The sequence below is a fragment of the Fistularia commersonii genome, chromosome 8 (genome assembly GCF_037954325.1).
Source record: "Fistularia commersonii isolate RoL2024-O1a breed Wild chromosome 8, RoL_Fcom_v1.0, whole genome shotgun sequence".
NCBI classification, from domain to species: Eukaryota; Metazoa; Chordata; class Actinopteri; order Syngnathiformes; family Fistulariidae; genus Fistularia; species Fistularia commersonii.
The window spans coordinates 15,348,285-15,367,500 of NC_141291.1; the positions used below are offsets into that span (position 1 = coordinate 15,348,285).

The 19,216-nt window shown below is 41.9% G+C and overlaps 1 protein-coding gene across 2 annotated transcripts in view; it reads right to left on the reverse strand.

The window, feature by feature from the left end:
- Positions 1 to 235: 235 nt before the first annotated feature.
- Positions 236 to 19,216, reverse strand: part of zfhx4 (zinc finger homeobox 4) — a 109,956-nt gene continuing 90,975 nt past the window's right edge. For both annotated transcript variants that reach the window (XM_086151378.1, XM_086151377.1), the window contains exons 7-12: positions 18,692 to 18,790; positions 12,596 to 12,729; positions 11,162 to 11,362; positions 10,719 to 10,836; positions 5,133 to 10,538; positions 236 to 4,612 (exon numbers count right to left, since the gene is read on the reverse strand). In XM_086151378.1, the coding sequence (XP_086007504.1) occupies positions 3,039 to 4,612; positions 5,133 to 10,538; positions 10,719 to 10,836; positions 11,162 to 11,362; positions 12,596 to 12,729; positions 18,692 to 18,790 (7,532 nt within the window). In that variant the 3' untranslated portion in view covers positions 236 to 3,038. The remainder of the gene's footprint in view (positions 4,613 to 5,132; positions 10,539 to 10,718; positions 10,837 to 11,161; positions 11,363 to 12,595; positions 12,730 to 18,691; positions 18,791 to 19,216) is intronic.

The window sequence follows — 19,216 nt, forward strand, 5'->3', positions numbered from 1 at the left end:
TTTCATAGCATAACACATAGCATAATGAATCACATAAATTCTTACAATTTGTCCAGCTGTGAAATAAAGCTCTCAAATACTGTATTAAGACTTGAAAAGTCACATTTTTGCATATTCATAAATAAGCTTAAAGCAAAATGTTAATGGGATGTGCTGAAAATAAAATGAAGAGGATGATCGCAAAATATACATTACAGAGTAAAAAGGAAATCAAGAATATTTGATGAGACGAAAGTGGTTTGCAGATACAGTTTTTAATGTATCACAACAATGAGCAACAAACATACTTGATGAACTATTTCCAGAAGTTGTTCAAATACCATCTACAATAAACGTCATTTCAACTATGACAACAGGTCTGTGACAAAATTAAAAAAAGAAAAAAAAAAGGTTTCAAAACCATGTTATTACCGTGATACGGTACAGTTGAGACCTCAAACAGTACAGTAACAAAAACTAATGCAACTACTCTCTATATATAAAACATCAATAACATTTTTGGTTTAGTTTATTTAAAGTTTTAGCCATAGGGGCTTCTTCTTAATAAAACCTCAGGGTGCATTTCCTATGTAACCCAGATGTTGAAGAGTACATATTGTGTAGGATATGATTGCGCCATGAAAATCCCTTTGACATCCAGAAGAACAATTCCAATTTCAACCTTTTGAAGGCTGTCCCATAAACATGACACAATCCATCCATTTTTTTTAAAAGTTCTTTTTTGTTTTTGTTTTTTTGTTTTTATTTGTTTTTGGCTGCTGTGCAGTTGCAATATCTATGTACAGTTATATTGTTGGACCATCCTTTTTGTTGGTTTGTTAGCTTTTACCAGTCCTTGGTGTGGAAAGCGTCCTGTCTGATGCTAACATCTTAGCACATGATGCTAGCTGACAAGTTCAGTCTTAAAATGCTGAGCCACGGAGTGGGGAAAGGCAAAAAGCCAGAGTTGTGAAAGCCTTTGGAATCAGGACAGTCGCTCATGTTTGTACAATGGCAGAATTGCACCTTGGGAGGCCAGGATGTCTCTTATGAAACACAATCGAAAAGTGTCTTCAGGATTAAAGTAAATGTTAAAATACTAAAAATCCAAATAATGACATTTAAAAAAGCTCACACAGAAAATCAAAAAATGACAAATTGCTTTAAAACTTTGAAAAAAAAACAAACAAACACATTTACAATAATAAAACATAAGAGGAAATGTTACTTGATTTCATTGTTTGAAACAATAACTAAGCATGATTTGATTTAATCTGTCAAACAGTTGCATTACATGCTACTTGCTCATCTCAGAATAGGAAATACCAAAAGCAATACATTTTTGCATTTCTTCATATTAATAAATTTGTACCATGCACAGCCAACTATGAATATGTACAACAGCTTTGCTTTCTTTGTTCACAAGCCTTTTTCTTTCATACAAATAGCCTTCTGTTACTTTGGAATGAATCACATTGGTTTCAATTACCAAACAAGAAAGTGATTCTTAAAAAATTGAACACCCTTTGACAACTTTCACATTCTTAGTTCCACAGCAAAATAATGAAATTATATCAAAAAAGCAAAGCAAAGCAATTTGTGGATCAGTATTTGTCTGGTAGAAGTCAGAGAATTTATGGCAAGCAAAATAAAATTACACAGTAGCAGCAAAATTTTGTAAGGTAATACTTCGCAATGTTGAAATCACCAAGTGTGGAAAAATTAAAATCTTGACTTTAACTGTAGATCATCAGAAGTGCCCAGAGAATCGATGGGAGGACATCAAACTATGCACTAAATGGCAGCATTTAGGTGTAACACTGTTATAAGTACATGAAAATGTTTAAATATACAACACAAATGCTGTTGCCCCCCCTTTAAAGCAGCATATTTGCAAACGTATAGCAAATGATCATACCTTTTTAACATTGTGACCAACTTGTACCTTAACAGTTTCAAGTATACAGTACTGCTTTCATGGATGCACCAATTGTTAAATAGGTCTCTAGATTGTTAGGCATCAATCCTGTAACAAATATGGACCAATATGCTGCTGCAATTGACACAAATAATAATTAAAACACAAACACATACAAACAGAAAAAAAAAAAAAAATCTATTAAATTAACAAATGGCCTACTCAAATGATAAAAAGTCGAATAAAAACAAAATAAGTGCACTATAAGTCCAGACACAAGCAGGTACCGTAACAGTACAGCAATTCACAAATGAAAAAATGTTATATTCACATAATCCGAGAGAGTCTATCAAAACTAGAGTTATTACCTCTTCAGAAAAGGATGTGAGCAGAGGTAAAAGTGAGAAGGTAAGAGTTGGCACAGATTAGTATATACTACAAGAATAAAGGGGTTGGGAAATAGATACAGCTTGTTGTAATACAAACTGGCAAACACAGGGGCATCATACACATTTATATCACCATTCTAAATTCCCTCAATGGCAAAACCATACTGTCTTTGTCGGGCAAAACTAAAAGGATATGCACATCGTCCATTGTAACAGTTATATCGTCTCTTGGTACTCTATACACACCAAGGAAATGCGTCCAATAAAGCTTGACATGTTTTGGTTATAAGCCAAGTGTACCCAGGCTTGTTGCTGCTTTAACAAATGAGAAATGTTATGTTCTGACCTGAGAATTTAAAGCTACTGAATTACACCTATCTAAACTAAGAGAGATTCTCTTTGAGGGTTCTGGATCGTCATCCCATACAGTACATGCTAGCATTTGGAAAACAATCCAGCTGAGGTGCAATTTGCTATCGTGAGAGTTTTTGGCTTGAAACAAGCCCCCCCAAGGGAGCCTGTGGGATTTTTTCCTACTCCATGTTTTTGTATACAATATAAGCTCAGTCAAGCATCTGCAACAGTTCTGTCCATAACAAAAATCAATCAATATCTTGCCAGCATATCAATATGGGAAAAACAATCCTGAGTCAATCATTTGGTACTGTAATTTTTTGGGTTAAGAGAAACTTTGGAACTGCAGTTTAAAAAGTCTTATTTTTTTCTTTAAGCAAGGGATCCTTTTGTCACTCCTACACACTGAACATATCCATTCTGATACTACTGAAGCTCGCGTCTAGGCCAGAGGCCGGCTTAGCCTGGACTTCCAACGCGTTATCTAAGTCATCCAGCTTCTGGCTTAGCTCATTGTCAGACTCATCTGAACAACTCTCGGTGGGTAGTGAGGTTGGAACCCCTGAGGTGCTGCAGGAAGTTGAGGTAACCGTTGACGGTGAGGAGAGGGGAGGGGGAGGAGAGGCAGACGGGGAGGAGGAAGCAGCTTTCCGGGCTGTGTTGGCCTGGAACAGGACATTTGGCCAGGACTTCATGGACAAGCGAGAGAGATGAGGAAAGGTGTTATTAGAAGAAGCTGCAGACTGCGAGGTAGATGTGGTGTTAGGAGTAGGGGAGCAGACAGAGTGAGGTAATAATCTAGTATGCTCTTTGGCATTTCTCATTGCTTGTTTGATTGTTTTCTCTTTGTGCAAGCTCGACTGAAGGTGTTGGCCAAGTGCTTCATTCCCGTTAACAACCACATTGCAGGCAACACAAGTGTAGTTGCTCACTGCTTTTCGAAGCACCATCTCTTGCGGGTCAGTAAAAGGATGTCCGAAGTAACAGAGGGACTTCTGATGACGCACCACTGAATCTTCGTCAGCAAAAATCATCTGACACTTCCTGCATATAAACTCATGCTTGATGGACGGTACAATAAAAGCGTCTGGAAATTCTGTGGTACTTTTGGTTTCTGATTTCGGTTCTTCTTTTGTGCTTTCTATTGAAGAGCCTGTGTTGGTGTCATCCTTAGCATCTCTTGATTCTTTTGGTTTGAAAGAGTTGGTTGTGGTACTCTGTATGCTCTGGGGTGTTTTCAAGGGGGTTGTTTTTTGCTGCTGCTGCTGCTGCTGCTGTTGTTGCTTCTGCTGTTGCTCAAGTTGTTTCTGCTGCTGCTGTTGTTGCTTCTGCAGTGAATCCTGGAGGGACTGCTGGTACTGCTGATACTGCTGCAGAAGAGCAGTTGGAGAGAGACCAGCGGCCATGGCAGCCTGTGGTACTGCCGCTGGACCGTATGGAAACAGGCTTTCCATTCCACACAGTGGTGGGAAGTATCCCCCTGTTTGGACCCCTCTAGGAAGCTGGGGGGAAAAGCAGTTGGGGAATCCAGGAAGAAAGTAGGGCAGGAATTGCCCCCCCAAGAAAGAGCTGGGATCACCTGCGGCAAGAGCATTCTGAAGTGCCTGAAGCTTCGTGGTGTCCAGTGCAGTCTCATTTCCTGGTTTCCCCGAAGCTGGTTTCTCCCTTTTCTTGGCCATGCTGGGGGTCTCAGGGCGTGAAATGCTCTCATTCTCGCTGCCCTTCACCTTCATCTGAGGTGGCTTGTCTCCTGGTTTCTTACTGTTGTCTCTCTCTGAATCTTTACCTTGCTGCTCTGTATGATTTACTGCTGCCAAAGGTGTGGAGGGAACAGGAGGAGGAGGAGGAGGTGGAGGAGGAGGAGGAGGAGTCTGCAGAAGAGTCTTGGTTGGGGTAGTGCTGAGAGACATGGCAGGAGATGGGGTGGCTGGTGTAGGGAACCCAAGCATGCCAGCACCGGGAGATGCTAAAGCTGAAATACAGTGGTATATAAATATGGAAATATTCAATATTTAATTATTCAGCCCCAAGTCAATGTGGATATTTTGTTTGCATGACAAGATAATGATATTTAATTGATCTCTGGCTGAATCTTGGTTTTGTTATGGATCAAAACTGTCACATGCGCTTTATGGTAACTTCAGTCTGCCAGTACATTATAATATAAATATACCTAACCTGCAATTAGGAGAAGAACAAAACACAAAGACAAAAAACAAACGAACAAACAAACAAACAAAAAACCATGATAAATATAGATTTGTTGTAAGAAACCTCTGAATTATCGATCCATCTCATACGATGACATTATGCATGCACTATGTCCACCCACTTTCAATTTTAAAAGTTTTTAAAAATAGGACTTTTAGACAAATTCCACTGTGATACAGAATAAACAGTAGTATAGTAGAATAAAATAGTGCATGATGAAGATGAGTTCATAAAGCTTCTAGTCTACACATTTTACTTTACTTTTTGTCATACTAACTCACCAGGTGTGTTGGGTGGGAAAACAGGAAGTGATGATGGCCCATTGACCCCAGGAAGAAGCACTGGCGGAAGGCCAGATATCCCTGGGTAGCCTGAGGGCAGGCTAAGGCCATGAAGTGCATTAGTGTTGTCCACTGCAGTCTGTTGCTGCTGGCCAGGTAAACTGAGTCCTTCGCCAGCTTTCTTCATGCGGTCCAGCTCTTGCTGAGCCATCAGCTGTCGGACAGTGGTTGGTGCTAGGTAGTCCTTTTCTCTATCCACCTGGTTTCCCAGGGTTTCTTGCACTTTGGTGATGTGCTGTTTGGAGAAAATGTGGTCTCGGATAGACATCCGGGCAGTGTACTTCACACCACACAATGTACACTCGGGCCTCGGCCCCTCCGGTGAACCTTGACTTATCATGAATGGCTTTCCAATGTTTATCTTGAATTTCTTTTCTTTAGCTCTTGCATTTTGGAACCACACCTGGACTACACGCTTGGGGAGTCCAATCTCGTTACCAAGCATTTCACACTCTTGCATTGTAGGAGTGCGGTAGTCACTGAAACAAGCTTTGAGGACTTTAAGTTGCAGGTTACTCATTTGAGTCCTGAATCGTTTGTGTCCTTGCCTATCACCACCATTGTTGCCTTTACCTGACTTGCTAAAGGGGTTAGATGACCCAAAGGGACTTGGGGAACTGGGATCAGCAAGGCTTGATGATTCACTCCTGTCGTTGTTCTCATCCATTTCATCATCTCTTGAGTTAAAGTAAGAATCACAGTCTTTTCCAGAGAAGCTGAGGGCAGGACTGACCATGCTAAATTGGAACCGGTCATTGCCACCATCAGAGTTTCCCAATATGCCGCTCTTGCTGTCACTCAACTTGTCCCCTCCGTTGGTTGTAAAGCTCTCAACCTCATTGTTATTACCTTCGTCTCCAGTTGTAGCATCACTAATGGCTGTATTAATAGATGATGTCTCATCAAAGTCCATCTTGCTAAGATCATAAGCTGATGCTTCTGCTGAATTAACATTTGGCCCATCAGTTTCATCACAGTTTTCAGCTTTTAATGATGAAGGGCTTAAGAAGTTTTTTACTTGTGCCTCAGATGGTTTGATAGGTGTTGAGGACGATGCAGGCAACTCATAGTCATTTGGCTCAGTCTTGGTAGGAAGCTGTGAGAAGTCAAAGAAATTGTACTTTGGGCTTTCACCTCTTTCATTGTCTTGATTCATCATTGGGCTGGGTGGTAAACTAAAGCCTGCCTGCTTAGCCTCATGCCAGTGTCTAGATCGTATGTGACTATCAAGAGCAGACTTTGCCTTGAACAATGCCCTGCAAAATGGACATTTTTTATGGGATTGGGAGGGCCCTATGGCCCTGAACTGCCCCTTTCTCTCTCTAGCGCGAGTGTTTTGGAACCAAACTTGCACAACCCGCTTTTTCAAGCCAACCTCTCGGGCGATATGGTCCAACATCTTCCTTGTGGGGTTGGAATCAAGTAGGTATTTATCATATAGAATCTCAAGTTGTTCTGGTGTAATGGTTGTTCTCAAGCGTTTATCTCTGTGTTGCTCTTCACTACTGTTTCCTCCATCTTTATCATTAGTGCCTTCATCTTTATCATCCAGTTTTCTCTTCAATGACCCGGACCCTGCAGCAGAATTTAAACCAGAGCTACCCTGAGAGGGGATTTGGGAAAGGCCTCCTGATAATAACTGGCTAGTCATCATTGGGTTGTTTGGGTCAAATATCATATAGGGCATGTCAATTGGTCTTTCAAGGAACTGTGAATGAAGAAATTGGTTTTGAGCAGCCAAGAAATGCATGTGCTGGTGCTCTTGCCATAACTCCACAGTTGGAAATGCAATCTTGCACTGGTCACACTGGTACTGAAGCATCTGGTGAGGAAGGCTGTTTGTCAGTGAGGAAAGAGCCAGTGAGAGAGGACTGGAGGGCACTGTAGCTGCCTGTGGCTGAGAATGGGGTCTTGCCATTGGAGCCTGGGGTGTTTTTTGAGGAGTTGGCTGGGGTGTGCAAGCCTTAGATGGTCGAGGTTCTGGAAGTGACTTGACTACAGGGGAGGGGGCAGTCTCAGTTTGTTTAGGTTCAGTTTCAGAAGCGAAATCAGGCTTGGGAGAGGTTTTTCCCATGCTGGCTCGAGGGGAGACCATCACAGGAGAACTTGATCCAGAACTGCTGGCTGTTCCATGGGATTGTTTTGGCGCCTCTAATCCTTGTTGGATAGCCTTAGATGGGCATTGTTCAGCGCAATCTATGTAGTCTTCAGAGGAGTTTTCCTCATTTCCCTCCTCATCTTCGTCCTTGTAGCACTGCTTCTTCTGGTGAGTAATAAGGTCAAAGATGCGTGGGAACACAATGTTGCACTTCTTACATTGATACTGCATGTTACTTGTTCTGATGTATCTCTCATTAGTCAACTCCTTTTTCTCACAATCCTTACTATCTGCCTGATTCTCATAGCTCTTCCGAGCTTTTTGGCGTGCATTTTGGAACCAGACCACGATCACCCGGGTAGGTAGATTTAGTACAGTTGAGAGCTGCTCAATTTCATCATCTTTTGGGTAGGCATTAGTGTCAAAAAAATCTTGGAGCACCCTTAACTGGTAATCAGTGAATCTGGTTCTGGAGGACCTCTTGTTGATGCCACTGTCACCTCTGCAGTATTCCTGTGTACTGAGTTGGGGCTCCATTCGAATATCTTCCAATGTAGTAATAGGGGGAATACTAAAATTGTAGGGGGAGTCTTTACTCCGCTGTCTCTCTTTAAAGAGTGTGTTACGGAACCAGTGCTTTATGACTTTCTGGGGCAAGCCAGACTTCTCTGACATCTCTTGAATTTGTTCTTCATTGGGAGAATTGTTGATGTCAAAGTTAGCACGGAGGATTTTTAGCTGATCGTCAGTGATCCGGGTGCGTGGTCGCTTAAATTGGGACTGGCGGAGGAAGTTTGGATCAAGGCCCAATTGTTGCTGGCAGAGTTGTGTAAGATCTGTGGAGAGAGAGTCCATAGTCGGCAGCTGGAGGGCCAGCTGAGGGGGCAAGCCTGGATGTTGGACAGATTGCATCATTAAAGGTGGGAAAAGAGGCAGATCCAAAGGTACTGGAAGCTGGACTTGGGGAGGAGCTGAAGGTGCAGATGGTGGTGGAGGAGGGGGTGGTGGCTGTGGTAGTGGTGGCTGGTGAGCAGGTTGGTGTGAGGTTTGGTGCGGGGCAGGGATTGGTGAAGATGTCGGAGTTTGGGGTTTTGTCATTGAAGTGGAAGAGGGCTGAGGGACTGGTACTTGGGTGGGGGTAGGGGGTGGCGGTGGGGGAGGTGGTGGCGGTGGTGGTGGTGGTGGAGTCTCGGGGGAAGCAGGGTTTATGGGATATAGTTTGTCATATGCCTCTCTGTATTGCTGAGCAAACTTTTCAAGCTCCACATAAGGGAAAAACTGGCTATGCACATGCTCCTGGTGGCTTTTAAGAATAAGCATATTGGAGAAGAGCTTGCCACACATCCCACACTCAAGCTTATCAGTTTTCATTTCCACTAGTTCAGCTCCATCTTTATTTTTCTTTTGGTTCTTCTGTCTATTTTCATTGTATTGGATGACCAGCTCAAATCCAAAATTCTCCAGCAGGGCTTTCGCTGCATTGCCCCTTGCTCCTGACACAATACGTGGAGGAGGAATCAATGGCTCTGGAAACTTTGACTTTTTAATCTCTTTGCTTTCTTTATTTCCATCACTTAATGCATCACCTCCATTCTCGAGTTTTGTTCTATTTTCTTTTTTTTCAAGGTGGTCTTCTACTTCTCTTAATATCTGAATTTCTGAGCCAGAAACATTGCTGGACTCCAATTTGGTTTTGTGATTATGCAGTTGCTGGCTCTTCTGCTGCTGTATCTGTGACTGTGTCTGAGAGACTTGTTGCTGTTGCTGTTGTTGCTGTTGAGCCTGTTGCTGGGCCTGTTGCAGCTGATGCTGCTGTTGCATCTGCTGCTTCAGATCTTCAAGGAATGATCCAGTAAGACTGGGCATTCCAAAAGCTGCCGCTGAATGCAAGGCAAGCTCCGGGCTAAGGTTGAATTCCGCCCCTGGTATGTAGAAGGGGAAGAGGAACTGGGGCTGCTGAAACTGTAACAATGCTTCTGGGGTCATGGGGAAATGGGGAAAAAAAGCTGGATTAAGGAACTGAGGCTGAAAAAAGGCAGCCTGTTGCTGGAGCTCATGTTGAAGTTGCATTTGCAGTTGGGCTGAGGACTGGGCAGACTGATGACTGCTTGTTTGTGCTGAAACATGGTCAGTAGTTGTTTGTTTTGTGTTGCTGCTGCTGCTATTGGGTTCTTTGGCCTCCACAGTATTTTCTTTGTTAGCAGAGGGAGTCCCACTTCTAGCTGTATCTGAGTTGCTGTTGTTTCCTTGTATGTTTGGAGAGGGACTTTTTGCAGTTACTGGGCCACTGGTACCGGTGATACTGCTACTGCTGTTCCCACTTATTTCAGTTTTTGCGGTTCTGGCTTTGGTCTGATGGAGTACAGACCTCATATGAATTTCAAGTGTAGAGCTTTGGCTGTAGGCAACATTGCAAATATTGCATTTGAATGGTTTGTTGTCTATGCTGTTGCCTGTTTCTTGTGGAACTGGACTTGATGCCTCTTGAAGGACCTTTTTCAACTTGTGTAGATGGGAAACTGAATTATAGTGAACAAGTAGGATATTCTTCTGAGTGAAGGACTCCTTACATACTGTGCATTTGTAAGGCCGAGAAGGGTCCAAGAATTTTTCCATTGTAAAGTTGGGCCCTTTCCGAAATGGTAGGGTTCGTTTAGGTTCTGTACCCATGTCATCTAATAGAGAACTGCTGTCACTTCCTGTTGGACTTGGTTTCTCTTCCTGGTCCAGTTCATCATCTTTATCCAAGTCATGTTCAAAGGCTTGAGCCTCTTCTAAGGCTCTGGCTTCGCTCTCAGTTATATCTCCATTCACAGGGAGATTTCCAATGAGCTGCTGAACCTCAGCTTCACTAAGTTCAGGGTGCCCGTTTTCCAAATGCTTCCTTAGGGCCAGGAATGTCCTGAAGCTGCGCTGGCACAGGCTGCACATAGTGGCTGCTCTGATAGCATGGTACTGGGAATGTATTTGAAGCTTCTGCATTGTCTTGAAGGCCAGACTGCAGTGATTGCAGCGATATTTGTAGACATGGCGATCAGACACTGAAAGCTGCTGTTGTTGCTGCTGAAGCCTCTGGAGCTCACTGAGATGGTCCTGTAGGGTGTCAGGGGATTTGCTGTCATGTCCTAACCCACTGGCTCTCTTCCAGTCTGGGGCCTCTGAAGCCTCCTTCGGGGGCTTGAGTTCCTCACCTTGCATGTCCAATTCATTCTTGTCTTGACAGGTTAAATCTTCTTTTGAAGTGTTTCCTAGAGCAAGTCAATAGTTTTAAATAATTAGTTACAGCAATAGACCAGTGCACAATTTAGTGAAAACAATTAATGGTTTCTTCATGTATTTGTCTTAATGCAGTAAATTTGTACCATAAACATTTGAATCTTGAAACAACAATGAATGAAATAAATGCATGAGTATGACCTTCTGTTTACCTTGTGACTTTCCTGACATGTCAATAAGAGAAGAGGAATCCATTAAAGAAAGTCCTTTGTTTTGTCCAGTTTGGGGAGGTATCATATTGTTTGGTGATGTTGTGTCAGGTCCCACCACCTATGGAGATGAAAGATATCTTTTTGTCACAATAGTGAGGAAAAATCAAGTTGTATGGTAGCAGCTTTAGGACACATAAATGAGGAAACGTCATTACGCCTTGTCTTTCTAATCACCTTGATGAAATTGGCTTCCCGCTCTCTGGTGAGCAATTAAGTAAGGTATTTTTTGCAAACATTTATTGCTTCATATGACAGACAGTGGTGAAAAAATATCAAAAATATTAGCTTTACTAGCTGTTTCATGAATATAGTTTCTAAACACAAAATGCAGACACACAGACTCACACACATACACATTACTTATAATCGCTGCTTTTACATACTGTCATTATCAGCTTTTCCACACAGTCAGGTGCCACACTGTGAAGGTGGGTGAGATGCAGCTGCAAGTGAATCTTGTTGCTTAGCACATCCTGGCACAGTGGGCAGCGGATCACTGGCTGCATGGAATGCTGGGACATCACATGAAGCTGCATACGGTTTGCATCTTTACTGCTGTAGTTGCAATAAGGGCATTGCTGAACCTGAAAAAAACAAGATTATATATTAAGCAGCTTAGTAGGTGTAAGAGATATAATTGAGAAATGTAATTAAATTCTGTTTATATTGAAAACATACACAAGAACTGGGTTATGAACGTGCTCTTAATGAATCTGAGACAGCAGCTTAGTTGAGTCCACAGTATTCGCTTCAGAAAAAAAAACCAACTGTATACATACATTCTTATAAGAAAGCACAGACTTTTTCAAGTGTGAGAAAAGTATGTACAACATTGTTAAAGCTAGAAATAACAATGCAATTGCCAAATCAAATTGAATTGTTATAAGGCTCTCCAGTCCTCCTTTATGGCTTTACTTCACTTGCTCACTTACCTCCTACCACGTTCCCCACTATACCTAACTTAACTTAGAAAATATAGATCAACCATATTTTGTGTAATTCACTTAAGTCTCAAGTCATGCAATTTTATTAGCAGACAACACGACTGGCCAGAATTTTTAATCAGTTGATTACAGATGACAAAGGTGTGTACTCTCCCAGGCTACGCTTTGCCCTCATTACAGGGAGTACTTCAAACATAGCTGCCTCCCCACCACCTGTCTTAATAGAATCCATTTCTGAAATGACAAAGTCTTCCCTCCTTGCAGGGCCCAGAACTAGACAAGCTAATACTTCATAATCTAATTTAAAAACACATATAATTTAAAGAGATGCAAAAAGGGGGAATGAAGCAGGGAGGGAGGCATAAGGGTAGTCCAGGTATTCCACTTAAGAACATAAAGACTGGCGCATTGTGCTTGATATTAAAAAGCTCTGTCATGGAGGGAATGGTGGGCTTGCGTTTAACCCTTTGAGAGAAAGCTGGCGCCAGCAATTGTTAAATGCTTAGCTTTGCATTTCTTCTCTGTACAGTTCATGAGTATCTTCCCATTAGCTTATACACAGTGACATTGAAGGTTAGATTTCATTAGTGCTTATGGAGAACCTGCCTCATTAGCTATTAGCGCATTATACTTTTACCCCAACAAAGTATTCAAACCTGAATACGACTTGTCCACTCTAAAAATATGCACATAAAACTAAATGAGCAACTGTACTGTACTTTATCTGGAAGAGTCAAATCAGTATCAAATCCAATGGTCAGCCTCGGTACATCTTCACCATGTCAAGGATAAAGTAGAATAACACTGAGTTTCTATAGAGCACGTTGGAGTGCATGACAATCAGTTTCCGACTGAAGTTGTAGAAGCCCTTACCTGCTCACTGGCAGAGTTCTTCGCCTCAGCAGACTTGGGCCTTTTGGGTGGGCTTTCAATTTGCTGATCGGGTAGGAGTGAATGTTTAACCATGGCATTTGGTCCAGCAATTTCTTTTGATGTGACATTGGCTCCTGGAAGGAGATGAGGGGAGGAAAAGAGAGAGAATAGGACCATTACCATTAAACTTTTGATTTTTTTTTTTTAAATTATTTCCAGAACCTATCATACAATGAATTGTTTTTATATTCTTACACACATACACGCACATAATGATTGCTAAAAACAATATCTATTCAGATGCGATATTTTAGAGGATTGAGGTAAAGGTCCTCGTGCAATAATATTTTCATTACAAAGAAGTCCTGTAAATTGACAGAAATAAATATGTGTGTCTGTTTCTCGTGATTCAGAGATGTACAATATAATATATGAAAATACAGTATATTGTTTCAGTCCCAGTTTTCTCCATGATCAAAAGACTACTAATGCCTATATAGTGGATTAAATAAGTTAATGTAATCAACCAAATTAATATTCTGAGCGACATTGATGGCAACATAAGTGTGTGCACAAGCATGAGCTGAATCATTCACATTCATATACACTGAAGTGTTTCTGCCCTGAGGACATGTGAAATGGAGAAAACTCAGGCAGGCTCATTATCACAGCATGTCATACATTAAATGTTATGGTAATATTATACACTTCATTAGTTCATATACATTTCCCCAGCTGCCTCGACAACTTCTCTATCAGTACAAGATGCTAAATTTTCGGGGCTTGGTCACGGCTGGTGGTAAAGTGTGAGCAGCATGCATGTGTTTGTATGTGTATGTGTAGGTGTAAGCGTGTGTGAGGTTAACAACAGAGCTCGGAGTGTGGAGCTCAGCCTCTGGTTGCGTTTAGTAAATGCTGCGGCTGCTGATAAATCTTTCATTAGCCTCATCCTTAGATACAGGTTGTGCAGCCCCGGCTATACTCTGCCACTGCAATTTAACCACTCGACGCAAAACAAAGACATGGCAACAGCAACTCTCCCTCCCTCTTTTTCTCCATCTCTTGCTCTTTCTTCATTCTCCCTAAGCCATCATCCCCCTCTCTTGCTTCCCCTCCCTCATCTGGTCACTCAAGGCAATATGTGAGCCTCACTCTTGCGAATCAACGCTTCACGCTAGATGCACAAATGGAAAAAAAGGGAAATCAAAGCACTGATACATGGAGAGGGGGGCTGAAAAAAAACATTTTGTATTTCATATTATTCTGTGGCTCGTGTTTGTATTGGGTGCATATCAATTCCTGTGGCCCGTTCATGCATTTTAATTCTGTTGCATTAAGTAGGCGTTCCACTTATTTTATTTGTAATCCCCTATATCTGGAGCCTGAAATATTGGCCTGTCAAGGAAAGTGACAAGGGAGAGGGAGGGAGGGAAGAAAGAAAAAGAGAGAGAGATGAGAAAAAAAACACAAGGGCACAATGTGAATTTCCAAGAACATCCAAGAATTGGTCTGCAGCTGAGAATAGCGAGGTAATCTCGTCTTCCACTGCCTGTGATGGCCCCTGCAGGGCTTGTGTGTGGATCTTTGTGCACGTATATGTGTGTGTTATGTATTACATGACGGACCTCTGACTCTTCATTGGTTAGATTGGTCTATTCTGGAAGCCCCCCGCCATGTAAACTGACCTTCCTATAGCCCGCACTCCACCTCCCGTATTTATTAAGACCATTTCTAATTTCAACTTTCAATTTTTGTCTCCGTCTTTCACTCCATTTGCAACTAAATTACATCCCTGCAAAAGGAGATGAGAAGACTGTTGGACAACGGGCTGCAAGCACATTTACAATGTGGATGGGAAAGAGCCCACACATCATTATTGATTACTGTCATACTGAATGTGAATGTATATTTGTGTAATATATGTGTGTTCGTGTGACTGTGTGTGTGTGTGTGTGTGTGCGCGTGCACATGTGCTTGTGCAACATTTAGATGCGTCCTCTGATTTAGATTTGTCTTCAGCCTAGTGCCTCCATCATCAATTATGACACCAAAGCTAAGTAAAACAAGTGGTTAACCTTGAATGTTGAGAGAGCAGTTCTCTCTGTGGGCACATAGGAGATTTAAATGGCAAGCCATATGAGTGCATAATGACATCGTTTTGAGGCATAGATTGGCGTTCAAAATTGTAGCCTGTCCTTTGAAGAAAAGATGGCCTGTAATGCAAATACATTCAACGGAAAGCACTAATCAAACACTATCTAAAATACATGAGGCCAAATCCCAATATCTGCCGGTTTCTGAATCGGCCACATTTTATTACTCTCTTGAAAGTGAATGAATCGCTAAAATAATTAGAGAGACATATTTGGAGCAGGAAAAAAAAAAAAAAAAAGAGTCTACGCTCATTTTCCTTTGTTTGGGTGATTCTGCATCCCACACTTATTGACTCTGCCCTTTTTTTCCCTCCTCCTCCTCCCTTTTTTCCTGCTCTTCCCAACTTCCCTCCATCCCTTCATCCTTATGTAGGCTCCGCCAGCTGCAGCCCAGTGAAGCGGAGGGGCAGAATAAACCTGACACCCCCCCTCCTGCACCAATGACAAATGTCTGCATGCAGCAGGCCCTTGCTTGATTAGATAAATCAAAAGGTGATTTATGACACTCAAGCCCTTTTGCATTGCAGGGGGAGAGAGCAGAACACTCACCACCCATCTTTATTTGCAACTGTCAATGGTGTTTAAGGCTGTGTATAGACACACATTCACAACCAAGTGTGGGCTCAAATGAAGAGAAGTACAGAGCAACAGAGGGAGAAACACATAAAATGTAGTTTAAGAGGGAACACCAGGAATAAAAAAAAATCAGAGCGGGAAGGAGAACCCGTAGCTTCAATCACCTCAGGATGTTTCTGTCCCAAATTGTTCCTCAAAAGGCTAGCAACTAATGCTTGTCTCGTGGATCTGTTTTAGAATCTGCCCCTTTGTGTCAGAATTGGTAAGGATTTTTTTGCAAACCGAGCACAGCAAATGAGATTTTCACACAAACAAGCATGCCATTGAAACATGTACAAGCTACTGGACAATTAAATTCCATTCCTGACATTTCATTTGATGAAAATAAGAAAGGCCTACAAACTTGAGAGAGAGCAGGCTGGGTGGCGGCAGCTTGGATTTAGTATTCAATTTAGCTGTCCTGAACCCTGGCAGACTGGCTAAGGTTACAGAGCAGTAAATCTAAGAAGGAGAGCAGGCCAAGATGGACCAGGGAGGGCTGGCCAGCATGATTTACTGGCCTACTGCTCTGAGGTTACGCATTAGGCTGACCCTCGGTCACCTGATAACATTACAGCAACACACTCTGAACCCCAAACTCCCACTGAAGCACTCAACAGACCCAGATGTAGCCAAAGGGAAAGAGAGAGAGAGACAGAGAGAGAAAGGGAGGGAGACGGAGAGGAGAGAGATACATTCGGATGGAGAAAGACAGGAGGAGAGGCCCATAACAGCAACTGTCTTCTAGTTTGTGTTTTTTAATGACTCGCCTCATTCTCTCTCCCAGCTCCAGCTGATAAGAGAGATAAATATGAACATGGCCTTGTCACATTTGACAAATCGTCAGAGATGCACAGCATGCTGTCATTACATAGAAAACACACACACACACACGCACATAGGAATTGCTACAGGCATGTAATTAAACATGCTAATATCTTTAATATATTTTAATCTTATCTTGGAGAGACAGAAAACAAGCAGAGCCCTCATCTCAAGTTCTGTAAATTTGCAAGATGCATGCAAATAAGAAAAAAAGACCTGAAATATTCTGAATGTGAACAAACTAATATGGAATATTTAACATCTGATCTTGTTAGCATGCGCTTTGCTCTTATCTGCACAACTCAAAACTGTACACAATACTAATATAAAACATTTGACTGTTGGAACAATGAGTAATTTCTTTGCTAATTTGAGGCAGGTAGATATCTGTAATTTCCTTAGGCTGCTTGAACAGACTCATTTACATGCTGGGGCCTTTGTTTAGTTGGTTATTTATAAGAAGTGGGCCCCTGAGCCATGGTGGTGACATGCACCATCTACACACACGGCACAAAGCTATCTGGAAGTAATCCACATTGGGGACATTTGCATGGAAAATGTAACATGGATTATAATTAATCTAAAGTGACATGGGATTTAAAAAGACAATGTAAATGAGGCAAGGGAAAAAGCCATTTCTGTCTTTCCTTGCTCCTCCTCCTAATATCTCTCTTATTCTCAGTCTCCCTTTCCTTTTCTATCTATCTGACGCTCTTTGTTTAAAGGATCTTGGTCTTGAAGATGAAGTGCGCAAACACACTGCTCACTTGGACACACTGTAATCCCCTCCCCGGAGATCTCCATACGAACACACACATGCACAGATCTGAACGTTTCAAGCCTGCCAGAGATTTGGGGCTGAGAGAGGAGATGCTAAATCTTACTACTTTAAGCTGGAAAGAGAGGAGAAACAAGGCCCTGCCTCTGATGATAACCCTAGCATAACAACACTATGACACACCAGGCTCCCTTTCTTTTTATGGCAATCACTTTCTGAAACCTTGTTTAATCCAAAAGGAAAATAAAACACTCACTAGCAATATCATATCTGGCTTCCGGGCCAAACTGGCTGCTGACCCCAGGGAATTCCAATGATGAAATACAAACAAAAACACTGCATACAATTCCTCATGCAACTGATTTCTAGCATCCACTAAACTACAATTAATAACACCCATACGTAAGCACACTTTATTGTGGGATGAATCTGGACACTGTTGGCTTGCTTTTTGCATTTGTGCGGTGGTGGTAAATGACACTGGTGGTAATATGCGGCAGTAAATGCATGGATGGTGGTTCCCCACCAGTCCGTCAGACAGGCATGTCAGAGAGATAGAGCTGAAAGATAGATGACTATCTAAACTAATAGGCCCCAGTCTCACTCAGCTCTCCTTCTGCCTCATTGAGCCTCACATTATGGAGCTAGGTATGGCATGGTCGGAAAAGGCGTGCGGTTGAGACGGATAGAGGGTGGGAGATGGAAGGTGTCTGAGTGTATGAGATGTGTGTGTGTGTGGGGGGGGGGGGGGGGGGAGTGCCATTAGTAAAGGAAGAAAGAATGAAAAAGAGAACCCCATGCAATGACAGAGGAAAAAAGACTCCATGCAATATTCATCTCCAGCCATGGATTTCCATCTCATACATAAAAAGACCATATGAATTCTTATTTGGGTAAATCAAATCTAACAAAGCTGGGGTTATCCCAAATGCAACCATGAGGCAGAAGCGTTATGTGCTCTCCTTTAACCTTTTTAAAACAAACACAAACACCAACTATCATTTTCACACATTGCTACCCCTTCCTGATTACAGCATTTTTACTCTCACGAGCAAATTAACAACCCCCTCCCCTCCATTTCTACCTTTCATAACTTTGGACCCTTTGCAATAGGGTCACAGATTGGACAACAATTAAATGATGAATTGAGCTTGAAAAAGGGGAGAAAAAGAATTGAAGGGAGAATGCAGGAGGGGGGAAAACTAATTTAAGGGTTGCAAGGATGCAATATTAGAAAAACATATACACAGCCCCCCCCCATCTAATCCTGAGCTTATGAAAAATTAATATGTCATCTGAGAGGGCACAAGAACGAGAAAAGATTAATGCAAGGCGCTTATAAATTACAAGCACGCAAACTGATTTGATTAAAAAATAATCTGGGGCCTGGACATTGCCTGGTAATATCCACAACACTCAACTTATCCCTCTCTTTCTCTCTGTTTTTCCTCTTTCCTTCTTTCTCACTCTCTCCCCACCCCTCTCTTTTTCTTTTTGTCAGATGGAAGCGATTAAAGCAGGTCACATGGAGGCTAGTCAGCAGCATTCACATGTTACACACACATGTTTAAACCTTATCTGAGGGAGAGTGAGATGAACGCTAACTTTGGTAAAGAAGGGAAGCTTATGGCTCAAGGGTGTTGTATAGTGTGTTTTTTGTGTGTGTGTGTTTTGTGTGTGTGTGTGTGTGTGTGTCCGTCCAGGATAATGTTAGTGTATACTCACGGTCAGTTCTTTTGCTGTCAGTCAAGTCTCGATCAGCAAGGTTGAGTCCGGGCCTGGAAGAAGAGCGAGGAGGTCGTTCACAATCCTCGGAAGTCTCCTCTGATAAAAAAAAAAGCACACAAAAACTACATTACCCATGATGCTTGGAGACAGCAGTCTGGCTCTTTAACATGCAACTCCACTCATACTTGGCATCAGAAGGAGAATAGTTTAGCCGTCTTGTTTGAGAGATTCTTAGAAATTAAACCCCAGTATATAAATATGAATTATATTTCAACAACATTTTCCGCACAGATCAGATTTTAGTTTGGACAATAATCATTGAACAATAAAGCTTCTGCAAAGTCAAACAAGTGCTGTTGAAAATAGTTCTGCTATGCCACTTCTAGTGAGTGAAACATAATACAGCCATCGCCAGATAGCAGGGACAAAAAAAAAATTGTCTGCCAGACAGTTTTCATTTGGTTGCCCTTTTCTTCTGATATAACTTCATTGTATAAAAACAAGCATTTATTATCAGTAACA